At 41.8% G+C, this 21,063-nt stretch overlaps 2 protein-coding genes across 2 annotated transcripts; one reads left to right on the top strand and one right to left on the bottom strand.

Moving 5' to 3' along the window:
- Positions 1-432: 432 nt before the first annotated feature.
- LOC104519817 (interferon-induced protein with tetratricopeptide repeats 5) lies at positions 433-4,634 on the top strand. Its single transcript, XM_010167852.2, is given in 3 exon segments — positions 433-501; positions 503-537; positions 3,197-4,634. Coding segments are annotated over 3 exon segments (1,542 nt in total).
- Positions 4,635-10,619: 5,985 nt separating this feature from the next.
- SLC16A12 (solute carrier family 16 member 12) lies at positions 10,620-20,850 on the bottom strand. Its single transcript, XM_010167849.1, has 6 exons — positions 20,741-20,850; positions 18,553-18,656; positions 17,156-17,299; positions 14,135-14,726; positions 12,747-13,006; positions 10,620-10,882 (listed from the first exon to the last, which is right to left on the bottom strand). Exons 1-6 carry the CDS (start codon positions 20,848-20,850, stop codon positions 10,620-10,622), a joined length of 1,473 nt encoding a protein of 490 aa, XP_010166151.1.
- Between the last annotated feature and the right edge of the window lie 213 nt (positions 20,851-21,063).

The following is a 21,063-nucleotide window of genomic DNA, read 5'->3' as shown; positions in this document are numbered from 1 at the left end:
AGGATGGGGTGTAGAGGAGTGCAGGCAGGGGTGATAAGACGTTGTGGAAACGTTGTGTGGATGACACATTACCAATAAAACAGGAGCCTAAAGCCTGGTGCAAAATTGTGCGAAGATGATCAGCAGAGGCAGGAGGGGAAATGACCTTTCGTGAGCCTATGCATGATAACCAGGTCAGCCTATAGTAGCCTGAAATATTCTCCTTATCGTAGATGCCTCTGGATTTGAACAAAGTAAACGCCGGGAGCTATTAGGATCTGTTGCCACATTCTCCACAACACAATGTAATACATGGCACAGAGCCAGGCTGAAAAAAAGCAGCTTAAGGACTAAGTTTCGATTCCCCTACTGGCGGCTGTTCCAGCTCCTTTTGCAGATTCAGAAATAAGCAAGTTTCACTTTCTGGTTCTTGTTGAATAACTCACAGATCACATGAGGGCTGGAGCACATAAAAGAGAAGTCATAGCAACAGTGAGCAGGACTCCTTTGGTTTTGAAGCTACCTTAAGACAAGTGAGCAGAGAAGGAGAACCATGAGGTAAGTGAGCAACCCAGACTCTGAAAGATGCTTTTTTGCCATGCCACAGGAAAGTAATGCTTATTATTTACATAAATGTAAGCAGTGAGGGACTTTGGGGATCCAAACAGCAGGAAATATTTTACAGAATATTTACTGGAAGAATGAAAATAAAATAAAGATACCATTGAATATTGTAATACTATTGATTGTCTGACAAGACAGTCTCTGTGAACAGAAGTGACAGTCGGAAAAACTGTGTGCATGCAGCTCAGGGATGAAATCCAGGCTGCAGCCATAGCTTGTGCACAGCCAGATGGGTGACTGGCACTGATGCATTTGAGAATTTACTTTCTGCTCAAGGACCAGCAAACAGGACACAGTGCAGGTTCTGGGCTACAGCTTGGAGCCTAAGTGGGGGAGTAATGTTTTCTGAAGACTGTCACACATACACAGAGGCACTCACACACACACACACACACACTCACATAGGGCAAAGCCAAGATGTTTATGACAACTTTGGAAATTGCATTTACCAGTTACATGTTGAACTAAGCTAAACTATTTAATCCGTATCACAAACCTGTTGTTGTGACATTCATTAATATTAATTTTTCCACAAATGTCTTTTCATTAATTACTGTCCACTGTTGTTTTCAGCCATGGCATAATCATGGTTCTCAGCTGAGGCAATGAAAACTAACACACGTTTCATTTTTAATTGAGTGGGACTACTTAAATGCTTCAAGCTTCTGCTGATTTGGGAGACAATATCTGTTCTGTGGTACTGACCTGTAGCCAAAGGTTTCTAACAAGACAGTGATAATAACAGGAACTTAATCTCACTTCTCCTTCATCCCAGAACAACTCTAATTGCCTCACATACAGCTTTCTGACTAGGAACTGTACTTAATACCAATCAAAACTGTCAGTTAGGCAGAGAAGATTATTTGAGAAAGGCGAATTCATCTGTAAGACAAACTTATGCAATAACAGCATTTATAAATACCTTTTTTTGTCTGACCTTCCTTCAGTACCTGTGTCAGGTGGTTTGGGTGGAAATGTGTACTTAGTGTTGCTTTCCCCAGTGCGCTTCCCACCGTCCCAGAACCTGTAAGAATTGCTTCCTGATTCCTCCTTGATTTTCCTCCTCCAAATTTTCCAGTCTTTCCACTCACTGTTTTTTTACCCAAAATACATCTTCTTTTTTACATGATTGTGCAGTTGAACAGCAGCACATGTACCATGCAGGCTGTTAGACTAGGTTTTACAGGAGGGAAAACAGAGAAGTCTTTCTAACAAAATAGGATTTGACTGAGAAGCCTCAGTTATAAAGTCATGCATAATTCCTTCTTTAAGGGAGAGCACAATACAGACTGAAGTGTTATCTCCTCTGTAAAGGTTTGTTGCTGATAGATTGTGTGATAAAAGCTGGTCTGTACACCCACAGAGGGGCTTGGGCAGGCAACGGCAGGAGGAAGAATCCAAATAACACCCTTCCCTGGCTGCTCCTAGCCCCATCCCAAGAGCCATTCCTCACACACCCGGAGGAGCATAGAAGCACAGAGGCAGGTGGGAGGACCCCAGTGCCCCAGTCAGGGACACAAGCCCCCAACCCAGTCCTCCCAGGGCTGCCCCAGGGGACACTCAGCACCAGGGGTCCACGGGAGTGCCTTATAGTCTGAACTAGTGAGGGATATGGGACACATTACAGGATGCAGGGAAAAGGATTTGGGGATTGTATGAGATTTATTATGGGATGTTTGGGAAGGGGACCAAAGGCAGGGAAACAAAGGATCTGGGTGCTTCAGAAAGGAACAAATGTTGAAAAATAGAGAGGGATAAAGGGGTATTAAGGACCACTCGTATATAAACAGGGTCCGGTCGGTATGCTTGTGTGTGTGTGTGTATGTGTGTCGGTCTGTCTGGCTGTCTGTAGGGGTGAGGTACCTGGATAAAGAGAGGATCCCTGACCAGCTACAGGATGTCCAAAGCCAGCTTCTCAGGGTTAGTGAGGGTTAACCATAGGGTTGAGTGAGTGAGTGAGTGAGTGAGTGAGTGACATGTACCAGAAATGGAGTTGGGTTGCACCCTCAAAAGGCTGTACACCCGAGTGCTAGCAGTTGGAGAGACTGGTGGGATCTGAGAGCCAGCTATTGGATACACTGGTATAATCATAACATAAAAATGGTGCTATGACCTAACAAACAAGCATTTACAAATGCAGGAAATAAAAAAATAAAATTATAATCCAAACCATAAAATATACCGACATCAGAAAGGTACTATATCACTTTCTCTATATTTTGGGGAAGTTTTTTATTTGATTACTTCTTTTGGGTAGGCTTCAACAATTGTTCCCAGCAGAAGAAATATGTTCCTGAGGCCCAGAGGTGTGCCAGCTCTACCACAGAGACTAGCCCTCCTCTTTGACAGACAGACCACGAGTTCTATTGCTATGTAAGAGGTGCCCTCATACACTGGCAAAGAGAATTACTAAAATAATTATTCGTCTCTTTAGACCTATGTCTTCCCCCAGCTCTGGCTTGTTTGAAGTACTGTTGACTAGTGGCACTAGCAGAGGTAGTGCCTGCTTTTGAAGTACATCATGTCTTGTTTTAAAACAAGAGTAGCAAAAAGCAAATAGAGTATAAGTAAATTTTTCTTTTATTTATTCCAGTGCCATTTCCAAGAATTCCTTGAAGAGCTCACTGCTGCAACTAGAATGTCATTTTACATGGGCGTTGCTGAAGGAGGATGTGGATCTCGATGACTTAGAGGAAACAATAGGCTATCAGCTAGAGTTTTTCATAGAATCCAACACCACAAATTATAATCTACTATCCTATGTGTACCACCTAATGAATTCAAATGAGAAAGCCCTGAGAAATCTCCAAAAAGCTGAAGAAGTTGTTAAAAAAAATTATCCAGATGAAATTGCCAGGAGAAGTCTTGTTACCTGGGGAAACTATGCCTGGATCTATTACCACATGGAGAGATATGAAGAAGCTCAAACTTATGTAAGCAAAGTGGAAAACAGTTGCAAAAAGCTTTCAAGTACTGCTCAATGGAAGATTAAGCTTCCAGAGATCTATGCTGAGCAAGGATGGTCATTATTAAAGTTTGGGGCAAAATACTATGAGAGAGCAAAGAATTGCTTTGAAAATGCTCTGAAGAATGAACCCAACAACCCGACATTTAATGCTGGCTATGCAATAGCCATGTATCGTTTGGAAGATTTTGCTTCCAGACGATGTGAAGAGGTAAGCCCGTCCATTGAGCCCCTGAAGCGTGCAGTGGAACTGAATCCAAAGGACACTTTCATTATGGCATTACTTGCATTAAAACTTCAGGACTTGAACCAAGTTGGTGAAGGGGAGAGATACATTGCAGAAGCAATGCAGGAGACCCCTGATTTTCCTCATTTCCTGCGATATGCTGCTAAATTTTACAGAAGGAAAGGAGAAGTGGACAAGGCACTGGAGATTTTGAAAAAGGCCCTAGCAGTGACACCAAAATCTGCTTTTTTGCATCACCAGCTAGGACTCTGCTACAGAGGGAAGCTGTTTCAATTGAAAAGAACTACAAGATTTCCACCTCAAAAGCAAGTGGAGGAACTCATACGACTTTCCATTTTTCATTTTAAAACAGGAATTGACCAAAGACCAAAATTTTTTTCTGCTTCTGTTGATCTAGCAAATATGTATGCGGAAGCAAAGAGGTATGAAGAAGCAGAAGAGATGTTTCAGAAAGCATTTCAGATAAATATTCTATCCAATAACGATAAACAAGAGTTCTACTACCAGTATGGCAATTTTCAGCGTTTTCATATGAAATCAGAATCTGAAGCCATTAAGTATTACACAGAAGGGCTGAAAATTGAAGAAGATTCTTATGCAAGAAAACAGTGCAGAAATTATCTGAAGAAATTGTTGGAACAGAGAATTCAGAGAGGTGTAGGAGATGCAAATGATTTCGGTACACTTGGATTTGTTCATAATCTAAATGGTGAGAAACATGAAGCAATTGAGTGCTATGAGAAAGCCATTGCATTGTATCCCAACAATGAAGAATATCTGAGTGCATTATATGACCTACGGCTTTCCATCTCAAGTTAAAGCTTCTAAAAATCCTTCACACCAAAAACCACAAAAAACCCCAAACCCAAGGACATTTCAACAGACTCACTGCAGTTGATGATAGTTCATTTGTTTGTTCATTCACTAATAGCATGCTTGGAAAGACTACATAATAGCTAAGTAGCTAATATAACTAATAGCTAAGTTATCAATGCTAATGCTGGTATAAAGTTTATGTTTAACTGATGATCTGTAGAACACAGAATTTCTAAGCTGGAAATCAGATCTTACCTTCTACTGAGAAAAAGATAAGGGAATCATTGTACTATTTCATCTAACCACTTGGAAGGCATGCTAATACACAAATGGAATTTCTGATGTTTTTTCAAATATTTAAAACATTTCTTCTTTTAGTGTTATTTAGAAGAAAGTTTTGTTGAAGACATGTTCAGTTTACTATCTGGTATTTTGTTTAACTATGAAAAATAACCACTGTTTGGCTAGGTCACTGGAAAGCTTACAAAAATATGTATTATTGTTGAGACCTATTAAAGAGCATTGCATCCATCAACTGTTGCTTCTGGTATCTCTCTGCTGACCAATTCCCATGTTACTAGATTGAAGAAAGGGAAATGGCCATTCGAAAAAGTAACAGGGATAAAGTTTTGGCAGGATATGAAAGGGTCAGGAGATAGCCCCATTTATTTTCCCAAGCTCTCAGCAAAGCTGGCTTAAGAGGTGTTGCAGCAAAGAATTAAACTGTGCACAAAACAACATCCATCTAGTTTACCTAAAACTGCACACTCAGGAACTGCTACAGCAAGTGTCTGGAGAGGAAAGAGAGGCAGTCTTTGGGATGCCAGAGATGTCTGTCTGCAGCCATGCTTGTGAAACAAGCCAGGGATAGAAAACACAGACAGGAAATGTTCTGAACTGGACATGGAGGGTAGAGCGCAGCTAGAGCAAAGAGTCGCGTGAGCACTGGAGAACGGGGCAGCAGAACACAAGGAGCATGTGGGAAAAGGAGTAAGGGCCCACAGAGTCTACATGAGCAGAAGAAAGGGCTGAAAGGACAGAGAGAATGGGTGGAGATGATTGTCTTCAAATATCCAACTAAAAGTATTCTTTACAACAGGCCAGCCTAATTGCACAGTATTGTACCTTGGTATAATAGATTACAGTGCACGTAGAAAACTGACACTGCACATCCAAAACACTTCTGAGCCCTAGCCAGAAGCGTAGAATGAATCAAACTGATGACAGAGCCCATCAGGAAGGATGTGCACTTTTGTTTCCAACCATCCTGGAGCATCCCTGCCCCTGCAACAGCAATCTCATGTACAGGTGGGATGACAGGCCTGAAGGAATGTAAAATATGATGCCAGATCATGAAACATCAAGAAAACTCTCCCCTCTCAGCTCTTCCTCAAAGAATCTTTCATAATACAAGTGAAAGTGATCAGGAACTTAACAGTGTACGTCATACAACCGCACTTTCCTCCTAAGAAAGGGCCAAGGCAAAATCCATCCTTGTTTTCCAGCCATCTTCCAGTTTTTATCTTATAAACAAAGATGGCTCTACCTAGGGAAAAAGTGGGGAGGGAAGAGAACAGGAAGGACTGAGAGAGTATGACTGGCACACCCCTCCTGAAAGCTGGTAGGAACAACAGTAGAGCTGAAGTCAGGAACTGATGACTACCTATGGTGGTGTGCTCAGCTGTGTGGGCAAAAGGGAATATTAGGCAACTTAACCTCAATCTTGAGGCTTCTAATTTTGGCATCATTTCCATCCGAACCCTCCTAAGGGCACAGATGGCAGCAGGCAAAAATTCAAGTAAGAGGTGGTGCAGGTTCCTGAAGCCCTGGTGGCACATCCCTGCTCCCCTCTGAACCCTGCCACCAAAGCCTCTCTCCTGGGAAAACAAATCTTGAAGAAATAAGGAGTAAAGTATCTTGAGAAAAATGTGAGCCTGAATTTTTATGAAGAGTCAGAGTGGCTCAGTGTTCTCCACAGTGAAGAAATTCACTGTAAGGCATAGTGATGCAAGAAATCTATTTTTTGTGCCTTACCTTCTTCGTGCTGTGGAGGATTGTGCTGGACTAACCGGGGATGCTCTGTGCAAACATTGTCTTCCAGTTCTTGCCTAGTGTCTTGTAAATGAGGAGAAATATTATTTTCCACAGGGTGGTGCTGCCGCATTGCCTGGCCTGGTGACACAGGGAAGAGGCTGAGCTTGAGCTTCCAGAAGCGGACAAAATGAAACACAGTGTCCAAGCCCAACGGACAAAACCAGAACCACACAGAAGCTGAGTGCCTCTCAAACACACCCAAATATGAATACAGCACCAGAGCCTACGCTAGCAGTGCCAGGAAAAAACGAGTGAAGATAGCCCTGCAGGAAGTACTCATTTATGAATCAAAAGCACCTTCCAAATTACATAAAAAACTACTGGAATACACCAGAATAGTCACTTGGAAGAAGGTATTATTTATTGAGGCAATCCCAACTAAGGACTTCATTGTGCTAAACAGCTTAGTACTGTACAGCTTAACTTAAACAAGCTCTTCTTTCTCACATAAATTTGTAACACTTTAGAAAGCAAACAAGGAATTGTTATGGCAATATAAAATACATTCACCACATAGTAGCACAGACAATCTTTGTTTTTCAGGAGATAAATGATCATCCAAGTTGGCAGAAGTGTTTCAGGCTCAGTTTTCTTTTTCTGAAAATACGGGTTATTTTTCAACAGAAGGTACTTAACTTTTCCAATGCTGTTTTCACTCAATTTTTCAAGGTGCAATTTATTAAATGTTCCAAAACTGATATGATAAAAATTCTCTCTAGAATGCAAGAGGCTTCAAAAGAATGATGATTTCCTCATTTCAAACCTCATGGAATGGAAACAGATAACTTCAGCAGCTGTAAGCAGTTTCACTTACTTATAATGAATTCCTGTTCATTGCATGGAATAGAGTATTATCCCAGGCAGGATTCATCTGAGGTAGCATCCCCCTGTTTCTGTCTCAGATGGATGTTACCCCAGCCAAGTCAGACCATGCTGTTCCGGGAAGCCAGTCAGGCTCAGTGGTGCCGTGCTCCATCCAAGCTCGCATCCATTAGCGCTTAACAGGGCTGGTGGACACGTGCAGCATTAGCCTGGCAAATTGTTCACAGCTAGCCCAGGTATCTCTGCTTACTGCTGCACCGTGCCATGCCAGGAAATATCCTCTATGGAGAACAGCCTGAATATTATCATCTCTGAAAAAAAACCATTGCAGATACAATAAGTCATCTTTTAAAAACAGTGTACTCCAGAGACTTCTATAATGTGCCACCTGAAATATTTCACATGGCAGGATGAAAATGAACTGTTCAGTTTGGGTTGTGTGGACCAGGGGGTAGAAGTTTGGCAAGAGGCTTCAAAAACGTGGATTGTATTCCAATTTCTTCCACTCACAGGTCATTTCTTGTTAAGCTTCCTTCCTTCTGTTTCTTAGTGGGGAGACTGATGACAGGGCTGGTATTTCACAGTGTGTTTTATGCACAGAAAGTATCATTCTGGTACATAAGCTTTTGTCCATTAGCTTAAGTCAGAGCAGAAACAGTGTTAGAAAACCCTGAAATATTGCTACCATTTTCTACAAAAGGTGTGTGTATAAAACCAGTTGAATGTTTTCTGCTAAATTAGATATTTAAAACAAGAAATACTGCCTTAAACACATAAATGGAAAAGTCTATGAAAAAATATCTTGAAATAATAATAATAAAAAAAAAATCAAATAACATATTACACCGCATTGTTTACTAGGATAAAAATGCATACAGTATTATTCCAACAGGATTTTACAATATGCAGTTCTGGCATGAACAAGTGCTGACATGTTATCATGTGGTAAAAAAGTAATTAAATTTTTGTAAAGTAAATAGTAGTAATTTATAACTTGTTGAAAATAGCTTCTCTTCTTTGTAGACAACACTATTGACTACTTTTTCATGTTAAAATTTCATGTCAAGATCTAAAACAACATCTTCCTTACTACTAATTAATAAAGTCAATTTTTTTTTCCCCCCCAAATATGCATATTTTTCCTAACTCATTAAGAAATACTCAAGGATATTTTTTGTCTTTTTAATGAACCTATATTAAAACCAAAATTAGTGCCCAGGATTCAGTTGCCACACAGAGATTAAAAAAAAGTTATGTCATTAGTTTTAAGCAGTTTTTCAACTCGTATCTCTCACTCTGTGGTCTGTGCGTGTAGATCATGCTACTGGCTCTGACACACTTCTGCAACAGGGCAGCAGGAAATGCTTTGTTTGAGCACAGACAGCTGAAGCCAAACAATTTTGATATGCTATATTTGAAATATGCAGGAATAATAAAACTACTTGATACACATACTATTAATATATATAAAAAAAATATACCCCTACAGCTATACTCTCAATCTAAATCAAATTGGTGAACATCAATCTGTGCTGCTTTCCCTTCTGAGAGTGGAATAGGACACCATGAGCAACCATTGAATCCACTGTAGATGATTAACAAACCACTAGTTCAGCATTGATTAAAATCATTTGGACTCTGATCAATTTGCTAATGAACAGAATGCAGCTTTATACAGCATCAAAACAAAGAAATAATTTGCATTGCAAAATGTGAAGTTCCTCCTTTGCTGACAACAGTTTCACTCTGGAAATTTAGAAACATCCCATTATTTATTAGACATCACATCAGTAATTTACCCCATAAGCTTCATTCAGTCCATAGCTCCCGTGATGCAGCTAGCTGTAGTATATTCCTCACACAAGTAACAGGAAACCATTGGCAAATCACAGCTGTTGTGTTCTGGCCATCCAGGACAAGTGACCTGATCAGCTCTTCAATTGGCACAAATGAGTAATTTGCTTCATCTGAAGATGCAGCTCCTGGGTCCAAAAAGAGACAAATCTGCCACTGCAAAACACAGAAACCACTTTGCCAACATCCTCTTTACTAATAGGCTGTGGAGTGGGCAGTCTCTCAGTCATCTGCTTACACGGACTCTCAATTTCTTCAACAGCTGCTGATTTTACAGGAGGAAGACGTTCTGTATTTGGAAACACACGAGCCTCTCCTCTGGTCTCCTGGGCTGCCTTGGTCTTCATGCAACTAATGCAGCTAAAGTAGGTTGGTCTATCAGCATGTCTAGTCCCCCGGCACAAATTTACTCCTCTTCAGATAGTAAAGCAGCCACAGCACCTCTTCCACCCTCCCAGACAAGGATCAGCTGGAGACTCATACCTGGAGGATCATACTTGGAATGTCAGTTTTTAGAAATTCAAGCTTTAAAGATATCCAGGAAAAAAAAGCAGCAATGACCTGAAAATTTTGCTGCAGGGGCTTCAGGAAGTAGGTTTAAAACCGTATTTGAAGTGAGATTGCAACCTGTGTACAAAATTCAGGCACATGGTAAAAATTAAAGCTTCTCCAGAGATACTTTCAGCATAAATCACAGTTTCTTGCCAGATTTTCTAAAAAAATGGCTTTGACATTTGAAACAGTTATTTGCAAAGAGTTTAATGCAGACTAATAAATGTGGAGGTTTTTTGGTGGTGTGTGTGATTACTCCATTGAAACGTAATAGACGAGAACACCAAAAAGCTTATTCATTAATACTATTTTTGAAATAATTTAAACTTTACTGTTCAGTTTTGGTGATTGATTACTTTATAGTTTTCTTTTGATTATAGCCAATTATAATCTTTGAGATTACCTGTGTAGTCGACATATTGCATTTCAAATAAATCTGTGAACATTTGTATCTACAAACCCTATTTTCAGTCTAGCTTTCTTCTGTTACTGCATTAACTTGGCATTACTGCAGCTGTATGTAGATTTTAGCCAAATAAAACACGACAATAAAAATCTGATTGAGAGATGCCTTGTTTCACAGGAGTAATATCTTCAACAGCCTAACCTATAGAGCCACCTCCATCTCAGTCACGGCTGTGCAATACTGAATCTTGATGGCACTTGTCACCTGTGGCTGTAGCTGTCTGTATCCACAGCCAAAAATTCAACATCCTTTTGGTCTAATTCTGCTGTAACAGAATAAGCTATTGCTCCATTTGTCCAGATGTGCTGTTTTCTGCCCATATTATTGGTGAGTGACCACAAATGCGTTCTTTTGATTTTTTTTGCTAGTCTTGCAAAGCACAATAACGTTGAACTAAATATCATAGAAAATCCACACAGGAGGAATGATGCAGTATAGCTGCCAGTTGTGTCCACAAGCCAGCCTGTAGGAAATAAAAAAAAAAATCATGGGTTTTTAAAGGAATACCAGAATTCTGATAATTTACAAATCCTGTGATCAACAGGAGGTTTATAAATGTCTGGATTTACCACAGATAAATACAGTCAAACAATACAGGTTTACATCACCATAATTTTATCTCCTGGATCAGGGAAGGATTTTTCTTCAGCAGGCAGATAAGATTTTTATGGGCTTTTGTTTGTAGATCAAATCCATGAGAAAAAGCACAGTAGTCATCACCACAATACTAAATAAACATCTTTCAACTGCATGGATTTAACTGTCAAGTCTTTAGACATGCTTAGAGAACCCTGGGATTAAATATTGCTTGTATGAGATTCTTATAAAGAAACATCTAGTGAGCTATGCCCTAAGCTCATGCACCACTTAATTCTATTTTGTAACAGTTATTTCTATGGAAAATTAAATTAAAAGCTTCAGAAGTAGAGATTAATTGTGAACTGATGTGAACAGCAGACAAACATGCAAGACATGTCTGTTTGAAAAAGATCTCTGACCTTCCACAATATTCAAAACTGTGTCAAGTTCTTTCTAAAGAACAACAGGAATACAGCTCTCATCCTTATTCATTGTAATGGAACCGATTGGGAAAATCATAGAACCATAGAATTATTGGGTTGGAAGGGACCCTTAAAGGTCATCTAGTCCAACCCCTCTGCAGTGAGCAGGGACATCTTTACTAGAGCAGGTTGCTCAGAGCCCCATCAAGCCTGACCTTGAATATCTCCAGGGACAGGACCTCCACTACCTCTCTGGGCAACCTGTAGCAATGATCTACCACCCACATATTGAATAATTTTTTCCTAATATCCAACCTAAATCTACCCTTTTCTAGTTTAAAACTATTACCCCTGATCCTATTGCTACCTGCCTTTGTGAACAGTTCTTCCCCAGCTTTCTTGTAGGCTCCTTCAGGTACTGGAAGGCCGCTATAAGGTCCCCCCGGAGCCTTCTCTTCGCCAGCTGAACAGCCCCAATTCTCTCAGCCTGTCCTCATAGGAGAGGTGCTCCAGCCCTTTGATCATTTTTGTGGCCTCCTCTGGACTTGCTCCAACAGGCACTTGTCCTTCTTGTGTTGAGGGCTCCAAAACTGGACACAGTATTCCAGGTAAAGTCTCACCAGAGCAGCGTGGAGGAACAGAATCACCTCCCTCGACCTGCTGGCCACGCTTCTTTTGATGCAGCCCAGGATGTGGTTGGCTTTCTGGGCTGCAGGTGCACATTGGTGGCTCATGTCCAGCTTTTCATCCACTACTACCCCCAAGTCCTTTTCCTCAGGGCCGCTTTCCAGCACATCTCCTAGCCTGTATCGATAACGAGGATTGTCCCATCCCAGGTGCAGGATCCTGCACTTGGCCTCAGTGATAAGCTTGTGACCAAGCAGTAGTAAAGCTGACTCACCAATCTTTTCAAAGCAGTTTAGAGATGAAAAGATCAAGCCCTCCACAACAAAAAAACCTTGGAATGAAACTCTCTTTAGGTTACATTTTCAAAATAGTGTAATTTCACAGTGAAATCTTTTGTTCCTCCTACTTGCACAATTTCTGATCTGTGTGAAGTGGTGATGAAACAGCTCCTAGAAGCCCTATTCCATACTGTTTTGTTTTTTTTAAATTTCAACTTGCTCTATATGTAGAAATCATCCCATCAAGACAGAGCTTAAGTGGGATCTTAAGTTTTATGAAGGTCTAGGTGTGTTATTCCTCTGCCCAGGGGCTACCTCCACATCTAGTGTGCATTTGCTGACCTTCCTCTCCTTTTACATCACACCAACAGGTAAATTTGAAGTAGTGATAATATTATAGGAAAGTAATTTGTGAACTGACCTGCAACAGGTGGGCTCACTAGATATGGTATGGCATGCAGGAAATACACGACACCCAGTGCTGATGATAAGGAAGAAGTTCCCACTACATCTGCTGTCACAACAGGGATCAGTGTTACATAGGCTCCATCAAAGTAGCCAAAGGTAAATGAGAAAGGCACAAGTAAAGGGAAGTCTTGGAGAACTGGCAGGAAAAGACAACAGAGGCCATCCATTCCCACAGCAAAGAGGTAGCAAAAGTGCCTGTGCTTCTTCAGACACCTGCAAATTTCAAAACAGAAAAGAAAAACATTATCACTGGACATAGTATCTCAGTTCCTATGCCCTGGCATGCAGCACTTCAGTGTCTCTTTTACATGGCTCAAATTTAAGTCTATGTTCTTTCATAGTCTTCATGATGAAAAGCTCAGGACTGAGGAGCCCAGCTAGAGAAAGATGCCCACCTACAGTTGCAGAAACATCTGGTAAGCAGCAATCCATGCTGCCTGCAGTGTTCTTTGGGCTGCTTTTAGTATGGGGAGCCACTCCACTGCCAGGATTTTGCAGCCCTCTGAAGTTTCTGTGTTGAAAGCAGTATTCCACCAGGCTTTATATCCCAGCTCAGCAAGGTGCTGTCATTATTATGCAAAAAATATTACACTATACCTCTCTTAGCTGTCATCCTTTGCATCAGCCCTTAAACACTGGGTTAGAGTGAGGTAAATGAGATGGCAATTCCCTTTCTCCCTGCCCCACAAAATCAATAATTGATTTTTCCCCACAAACTGAGTAAGCACCAAGAATGTGTCCTTTAGAATCAAAATCCTTCTTAATTTAGTCAGTCTCTGCTGATGCTACAGATGCTGTACACAGTTGTTTGGAGTGAGCTTTGTTAGCAAAGCACAGTGAGTTTTCACATACTGGAAAATGTGTAACAGTTTTAAGTCAGTCCTTCTGAGTATGTGCCTGACAGTGTTGAGCTGGACCCTTGACCCTTTTCCATGACTTCTGTGCCTCCCCAGCAGCACAAAAGGGATGGAAAGACAGAGGAAGTAGAGTGAGATCCTCTAGGAAACAGGTACAGAGGATCACGCTCAACGTACTTCAGGCAGGGGCTTACATTTCCATTGTCAAATGCAAGAGCTTTGCACAAACACATCATTTCTTCGGGAAAAAAATAAATTAAATCAGCAGAATTGAACAAACTCAGAAAAGACAAAACCATGAAGCAGTAAGCATTTCTGAAAGTTAGACTGTGTGTTGTTTCTTTTTTTTTTCTTTTTTTTTTTTTTTAAAGTTACACATGCTACAGAAAAAGTCCATAATGGTAACAATTATATGTATTATACCTCAATTGCATCCAGCCTCCCACCATCTAAAGCTTACACTTGCTTATCCATAAGCCATTACCTTCTGTCTGTTAGCCATCCAAAGGTGATATTACCAATGATGTCTATGACACCAAGTATGGACATGAGGAAGGCAGCCTGGTGATGACTCACTCCAACGCTCAAAGCATAAGGCACTAGGTAGACAAAAAGAGGGCTACAGCCATATGCCATAAATAAAACTGACACTGCCAGCACCATGAAGCTTGGCATCAGTAAAAAGTCATATTCCTTCCAGGAACAGTAGCATAAACATTTGTGAGACCACATTTTGATTAAAGGTGAACAGATGGACATCCGCTTTAAGTCTTGTTTCTGTGCTTCAGAGACATAATCCTGTTCAAGAAACTCAGGAATAGTTTTATGGTCCTCCTTAAGAGCAATAGGTCGCATCAAGGCACCACAGACACAGAGGTTTAAAACAAAACCTCCCAGGATGAGTAAAGCTCCACGCCAAGAAAACTGCTCAATTAAAAGCTGGACCACGGGGGCCAGGATAAAAGTACCAATTCCACTTCCTGACATGGCTATTCCATACGCCAGCGCTTTTCTTTTGTTGAAATATTTGCCCACCATTGCGATGGCTGGAGAATAACAGAGTGCAAACCCAAGTCCTAGAAGAGAAAGCACAATGCAGATGGCTTAATACTAAGCATGACATATGGAACACATTAAATTAAACCACATAACCTGCTTTCATTAGCACAAGTGAATAGGAAGCTTTTTCTGATTCTGTATCATGCAGCCCAGTCACAGTGTGAGGATAAACCAGGATGACTCCTTTCTTCTGCTGCCAGGGTCACTGACTTGACAAACCTAACAGATCATCACTAATCCAGAATAACAAGACTCAGAAAGAAGTGTTGGGGTTTGTTTAATAACAAGAACAAGGACAATCAATAAACTTCAGACAAATGGCGTGTCAGCCTCTTCTGGATGCAAGATGAGGTCTTGCCCCAGGGTCTGCACAGATGCAGGCACTGGGCACACAGTCCTGATGAGGCACCACTTTGCATTTCAGTCTGTTGCAACCCTGAACATTCATTCTCAAGTCTTTAAAACACAGTACAAAGAGTCTCTCTCTGTTAGTAATATTGTACAAAAAACCCCTTTTTTAGTCAGTTAAACAAACTGCACACAGCAGCTGCTTGGAGTCCTGACCATTTTAAATCTCTTGCCTACAAGTGAACAGGAGGGGAATAGCCTCAGAAAACAAAGCCATGTTCAATTTAGTAAACAAATAAGATCCATCTCTTGGACTGGGAACAGATTGTGGTCTCTGCTGCAGAACCAGAGAACAGATTTTAATCACCAAGTGCTTGCTCTAACACTAAAACATATATTTCTGAATCAGCCACAGAAATGAGTTCCTGACTAGGGTTTTGGAGGTGTCCTGCATTGAGGGTGAAAAGGTCCCCATTGCCTCTGGCAGAACTTGCTGATAGAGGCGGTAATCACCCAGCGTCCTAACCAGCTTGCTCTGTCCTCCTGAAAAGCCACACTGTGAGGGTGGGCACTAAGGCTGCCAGGAAGGGATAAGTGGATTAGAGGGACTCCGGGTGGCGGGTGCCTGCTCTGGCACCCCTCAGGAGGCAAAGGGAGGAGCAGGGCAGAGAGCTGGGGTTGGACCTGTGTGGACAGCAGAGTCGGAGGAGCAGCCCTGAGCTAGACATCATAACTCGAGAGCTGTGAAAATCATATGGCATATATACCATTTGTTTTTCAGTGAGTTGGAAGGGGGAAATAGGCATCAAAAAGGTCAATAAATGTCCTGTGAAAAGTGGAAATGAAAACTTTGGGGCTGAAAACATTTTCATATCTTTCAGAAGGAACCCTGCTACTTATTGCCACTCCCTCATCTCACCTCTGCTTCACTCTTCACAGCTTTAAGTCCTGCAGCATTTATGGATTTAGACCTTCATCAGTTATGCCCCCACCTCCTCTCTGGGTTGGGGCACCACCTCTAGCCTTTACCAACAGTTCACCTCTCCATTAATCAGTCCCCACAGACTAGAAGTTTGCTGCTTGTAGAACTGGCTCTTTACAACCTCAGGTACAAAGCACAACTGCTTTTCCACCTCAGCATTCACAGCCATTCTTGCTAAGGAAGCCTCAGTGGCATTAGTATGGTATGTGGCACAGTCCCTTGCGTTACAAGAACCCTTTTTACTTGTTATGAACACATTTGTCAGAGATTAACATTGTAATACAGGAGTTACATGCCCTACAATAAGGATTTTTTTTTTTTTTTAAACAAATAAGCTGTTGGCAGCATGTGAATTGCAGTAATTCCACCAACTTGTTATTAGACAGCAGGGGACCAAGTACAAGGGCTTATATCACCGTGGCTACCAGGTCAGTATTAATGAGGAAGGAATGTCAATGTGACCATGGGCACCTCTCAAGTTCCTCTGTGCACAACAAACAGGGAGACAGGACAGAGCAAAGATATTTGTTACCATCATACCTGAACGCAAATGGAAGAGCTGCTACAGCAATGATGCCAACCAGCAATTTGTTTGCTTTTCATATGGAATGTAATGCAGATAAAAATAAGGTGCACAGTTGAGGTACCAGGTGTCCACCCAGAGCTCCTCTGCCCACTTACTCTTATGTTTTCATTTATTTTTTTTTTTAATATGCCAATATTTTGGGGCAGTCTAGAACTTCTACTATAACAAACTCTTCCCAAATCACAGACAAAAAAATGAAACCTTTTGGGTATCACCAGCAACAGCAGTCCTTCCTGACCTCCCATAATTTCAGAACTTTAATCATAGTCCTCTCTCTCACAGAAGATAGAATTGCTTTTGCAGGGTGCTGCGTTTGGACTGTGTGAGACTCACTGAGAGATGAAGTCCTCACAGGGGCAGCCAAAGCCTCTCTTTTACAATGAAGGGAACAGGTCTGAGCATCTCTGTTGGACAGCGCTGTAGCAGTATGACACAGAGAAGAGATCATCCCTCTTGAAAGGAAGGATCATAATTTTTAATGTTCTCATGTTGCTTTCCTGGCAGGAACAAAGGGTCCAAATGCTTCCTACCTGTAAGGACTCCTAATGATAAGTAGAGGTGTTCCAGGCTGGTGGCGAATGAACTCAAAATTAGTCCAGCAGATGCAAGCAGCCCTCCTAGCATGATACCAACTTGACAGGATACATGATTACTGATTAAACTCCCAAGCGGGGCTTCAAAGAAACAAATAAAGCTGGTAGTTAATAGCAGGTCCTCACACGCAGTTTGTTGCAATGGTCATCAAGGAAAAGGAAGCAGTAGGTAAGCAGGAGAAAATGGTGATAACAGCTATATAGAACGGTCTTCCAACAGCCCCCCATCACAATGATGTGAGTACCAAAAAACTTCTAAAAACCATTTTCCTGGAAGTTGGGATAAAACTGAAATTTACAGTAGCTTTCTCAGCAGACATTTTAGTAGATCAAAGTCATCACAGGACACAGCTACTCTGCAGTTTTTGGGGTCAAGAGAGGCCACAGTGACAGCCCATACTGTTCATTACTCCACACTTAGAACAGAGACCTTCCCCCACCTGGAATTTGCACTTCAGCCCTCAGTAACTTCAGGCATCCTTCCTCACTCCTCCCTGGCCTTGTAGGCTCTGCATCAGATCCAAACAGGAGAGGTCTCACATCTTTTGGACCATCTCCAGAGCTGCTGCCCCTCTCCCACACTTCTCCAACACTGATGGCTCACAGATCACCCTGCTTCTACCACAGAGTGTCATCATCAGCTCTCTCTGTCTCCACTACCTGCAATGCCAGGGCAAGGTTATCCTTATTTATCTCTTTTCCCCAAGATATCGCCTGGCTGACACAGGAGAATTGCTGTGTCTCATTCTAGCTATGTCCCTGTGCCTTCATATCAATTTTCATGGATTAACCCTCTTTCACAGGATTAGGGCATGGGTTTTCACCTAGCTGCATGGTTTTAAAGTAAACCCATGAGAAAATTGGTACAACTGTTGCATTGATGCATGTCATTTTTAGTAACACTGAATTTTCTTTTAAGGAAAAAGACTGTTTGTAAACATACAAGTTTGCTAAAAGGAGGATGACTGTGACTTGATCTGAAGGCAAGATGTACATCCTGTGCTAAGTCTCAAACATGATTCCAATCAAAAGGCAAAAGAAACAAGTGCTCAGTTAGTAGTTCTCAAACACGACTTGTCCCACTAGACCTCAATAAAAGTACATTTCTGAAAACTTAGATCATTTGACAACACAAATTTCTGCTTCTTTTCTGTAGTATGAAGACACTCCCTTCCTGCACAACTATGCTGGGGGAAGCAGCTTGGATATACCATACCCCAGGGACTCCACAGTATCTATCTTTCCCAGCTAACTCCCCCAACTTGTGAACATGTTAAAACCAGATGAAGCTAAAGAAAAAGCAGCCACATTAGTCTTAAACAGTTAATACACACCACAAAGCATCGTAGCGCAGTCAACAATGGAGTGGATCCAAGCTGTTCTGGCATAATCCTGCCCAAAGTATGCCTGGAACTCCACAAAAAAAATGGAGATGCACCTAGGAAAGAAAAAATGAACACCAATCTGTTGAAAATGGGATATTTGCCTCACAGAAAACACTGGTCTTGTTCTTCAGGTATAAAGAGTACCCACTTGAAGGTCCTCCTCAGATCCCAGGAAAATCAATTCTGTGGTTTGCCTAAATCCTAATGAGATGGAGAAATTTTTAAACAGTTTAAAAGGGACATTGGAAATTAAGGGCTACCTTAATGCATGAGGGACAAGATAAGAAATGAAGTGTGCAAGTTGAATAACTGCAACAGTACTCTGTGTAAGGCACCTAGGCTAGGGTGATTCAACCAGAGAAGAACCTTTGCTTTACACTGGCAACAACTGAATCACAAATTGGTGTCAAACTATTATCCCAGCAGTAGGATTAGACAATTAGGCTGATGTAGAACCTAATTCAGACAAATAACTACTCCAGAGAGATTATGAACATTATAATACTGCATGTTTCTCACTGTGGTGTCTGCTGCTAGATTTTTATAACTCATATTAATTTTTAACTGAAATGAAATTGAAGTTTTAATTATCATGAGTAATTTATACCTCACATCATGATGTTGCTTCCCTAGTACACAAAGCCACAGCTCCCCAGTTCTTCACTGAACTGGTTGCTGGCTAATGGTAGTGTTCACATCTGGAAAAACTGGCAGAGCAGGGCCAACATAATACCCATAGAGCCAACACCACCTATAGCTATGTGGTCATGGATGCACAAGTGCAAAGCAACTCCTCATGAACAGAGAATCAAAACACAGCAGGAGCCCATGGACCTTCCAACAGTTTATTAAAATGCTTCCAGAAGAGGTTACTTTGCTCTGCATAACAAGTGTTACTGTTCTATCTCTGCAGGGAAATGGTTTAAAAGGTTGCATAGTTTCATTCTGGTTTCTGGATCAGCAAGAGATCCCTTTTCCCCCTCTCTTTTTTCCTCCTGCGAATCAACAAACAACCACTTTCTTCAGCTGTTTTCTTGCACATAACTTTATTCTTGTATACAGTCTAAATGTGTGCCAGCCATTAGATGATTTCTTGGATGTCACAGACTTCACACGTGAAAAAGGAGTTAAATCCACTAGGAAATCTCTACTGTTATTACAGAACTGGTATATCTGGGTGCATAATCTATCACTGTGTTGTTTCCATGCCCCTTTTCTGATGTTGACTCCAAGACCCTAGACTTTAGATCCTTAAAACTAACAGCTTTATTTTAAAAGAAATATAAAATGTAGGTAGGAAACACTCTATTTACTTTATAACGACTGTCCAACAAGACACTGCCTCAGTGTTCCTCACTTACCAGGGTGCATATCTCTCTGCTTAATATAGCTTAAATGTCCATGTTCACACACACCAGGCTCCTCTGCCTCCAGCTGACATCAAAGTCACCCAACAGCAGCTGTGGAAGCCATCTCACCCCAGATGTATACATTATGTTTATGCAAGGCAGCAATCTATTCCTGTTCTTTCTATTTTTGTGAAAATATTGTCTGCATATTTCAGATACCAGAAGGATATAGAGAAGGGCCTCTTCTCTAGGGCACAAACTCTCTCAGTAAGGATGGTACCTGAAGTGCTTGCAGTAGGAGAGGCGGGTATTTACAGGTTTCTCAGATAGACTCGGGAGTCAAGCAAATCCACTGGGACTAGCAAAAATGAGCACGGCTGTGGGGTCAGACGGACACAGCTGACACAAATAGACCCTATGTGATTCCTCCCTCCCCGACCAAACCACCACAGCCTGAAATAAAGCTGCCTGTCCAAGCCTTTGATTCTGAAAAAAAAAAAAAAAAAAAAAAAAAAAAAGATCAAGGAGAGGGTGTTGAGAGACACAGCAGCTGTCAGAGGAGGCGAGACTAAAACCAGAGGTCTCCTAGTTCCTCAGCTGTCCCCACACTCTTAGAGAGTTCAGGAAGCCTTTAGAAATGTAGCAAGAGAGAGGTTTGTAGCTAGCCAGAATAACCCCTGCAGCTGTGGGACATCAAGGGAGATCCCAAATCCTCTTCCTAGGGAAAAAGGTATAAAAAGGGGGTAATGCCACAAACAGGTCAGAAAGACAAGAAGCAGCCCCTTTACCTCGTCACGGCCCTGGTACAGATAGTGACAAGGAAGCAGCCGGCAACGATCATCCACCCCCAGCCTCCGTCGGGAGGGCCGGCATGCCGGGCCTGCCGCGGCGAGGCCATGGCGCGGGCTGGGGCGATTCCAACCTCCTCTCCACCTCAGTGGCAGGGGCTGACTCCAGCTGGCATGGCGAGCGGGTGCCGGGGCTGCCTGGCACATGGGTTACTGGCCATCTGAAGGGAGAGAGAGAAAAAAAACAGGCAGAGAGGGAATCAGGGTACATCGCAGGTGATGTGAAACTGCAAGGCTGGGCTAGGAAACACTGTTCGCCTTTA

This window comes from Antrostomus carolinensis, unplaced genomic scaffold, assembly GCF_000700745.2.
Source record: "Antrostomus carolinensis isolate BGI_N321 unplaced genomic scaffold, ASM70074v2 scaffold42725, whole genome shotgun sequence".
NCBI classification, from domain to species: domain Eukaryota; kingdom Metazoa; phylum Chordata; class Aves; order Caprimulgiformes; family Caprimulgidae; genus Antrostomus; species Antrostomus carolinensis.
The sequence above is the reverse complement of the archived record's forward strand: the minus strand, read 5'-3'. Positions and strand labels throughout refer to the sequence as shown.

Coding starts and splice junctions, on each gene's coding strand:
- SLC16A12 (XM_010167849.1), bottom strand. CDS start 20,850: ATGGCCTCGCCGCGGCAGGCCCGGCATGCCGGCCCTCCCGACGGAGGC. Junction 13,007..14,134: donor GGATGGCTAACAGACAGAAG/GTAATGGCTTAT, acceptor TGAAATTTGCAG/GTGTCTGAAGAAGCACAGGC. Junction 10,883..12,746: donor AGTGAGCCCACCTGTTGCAG/GTCAGTTCACAA, acceptor TATTTCCTACAG/GCTGGCTTGTGGACACAACT.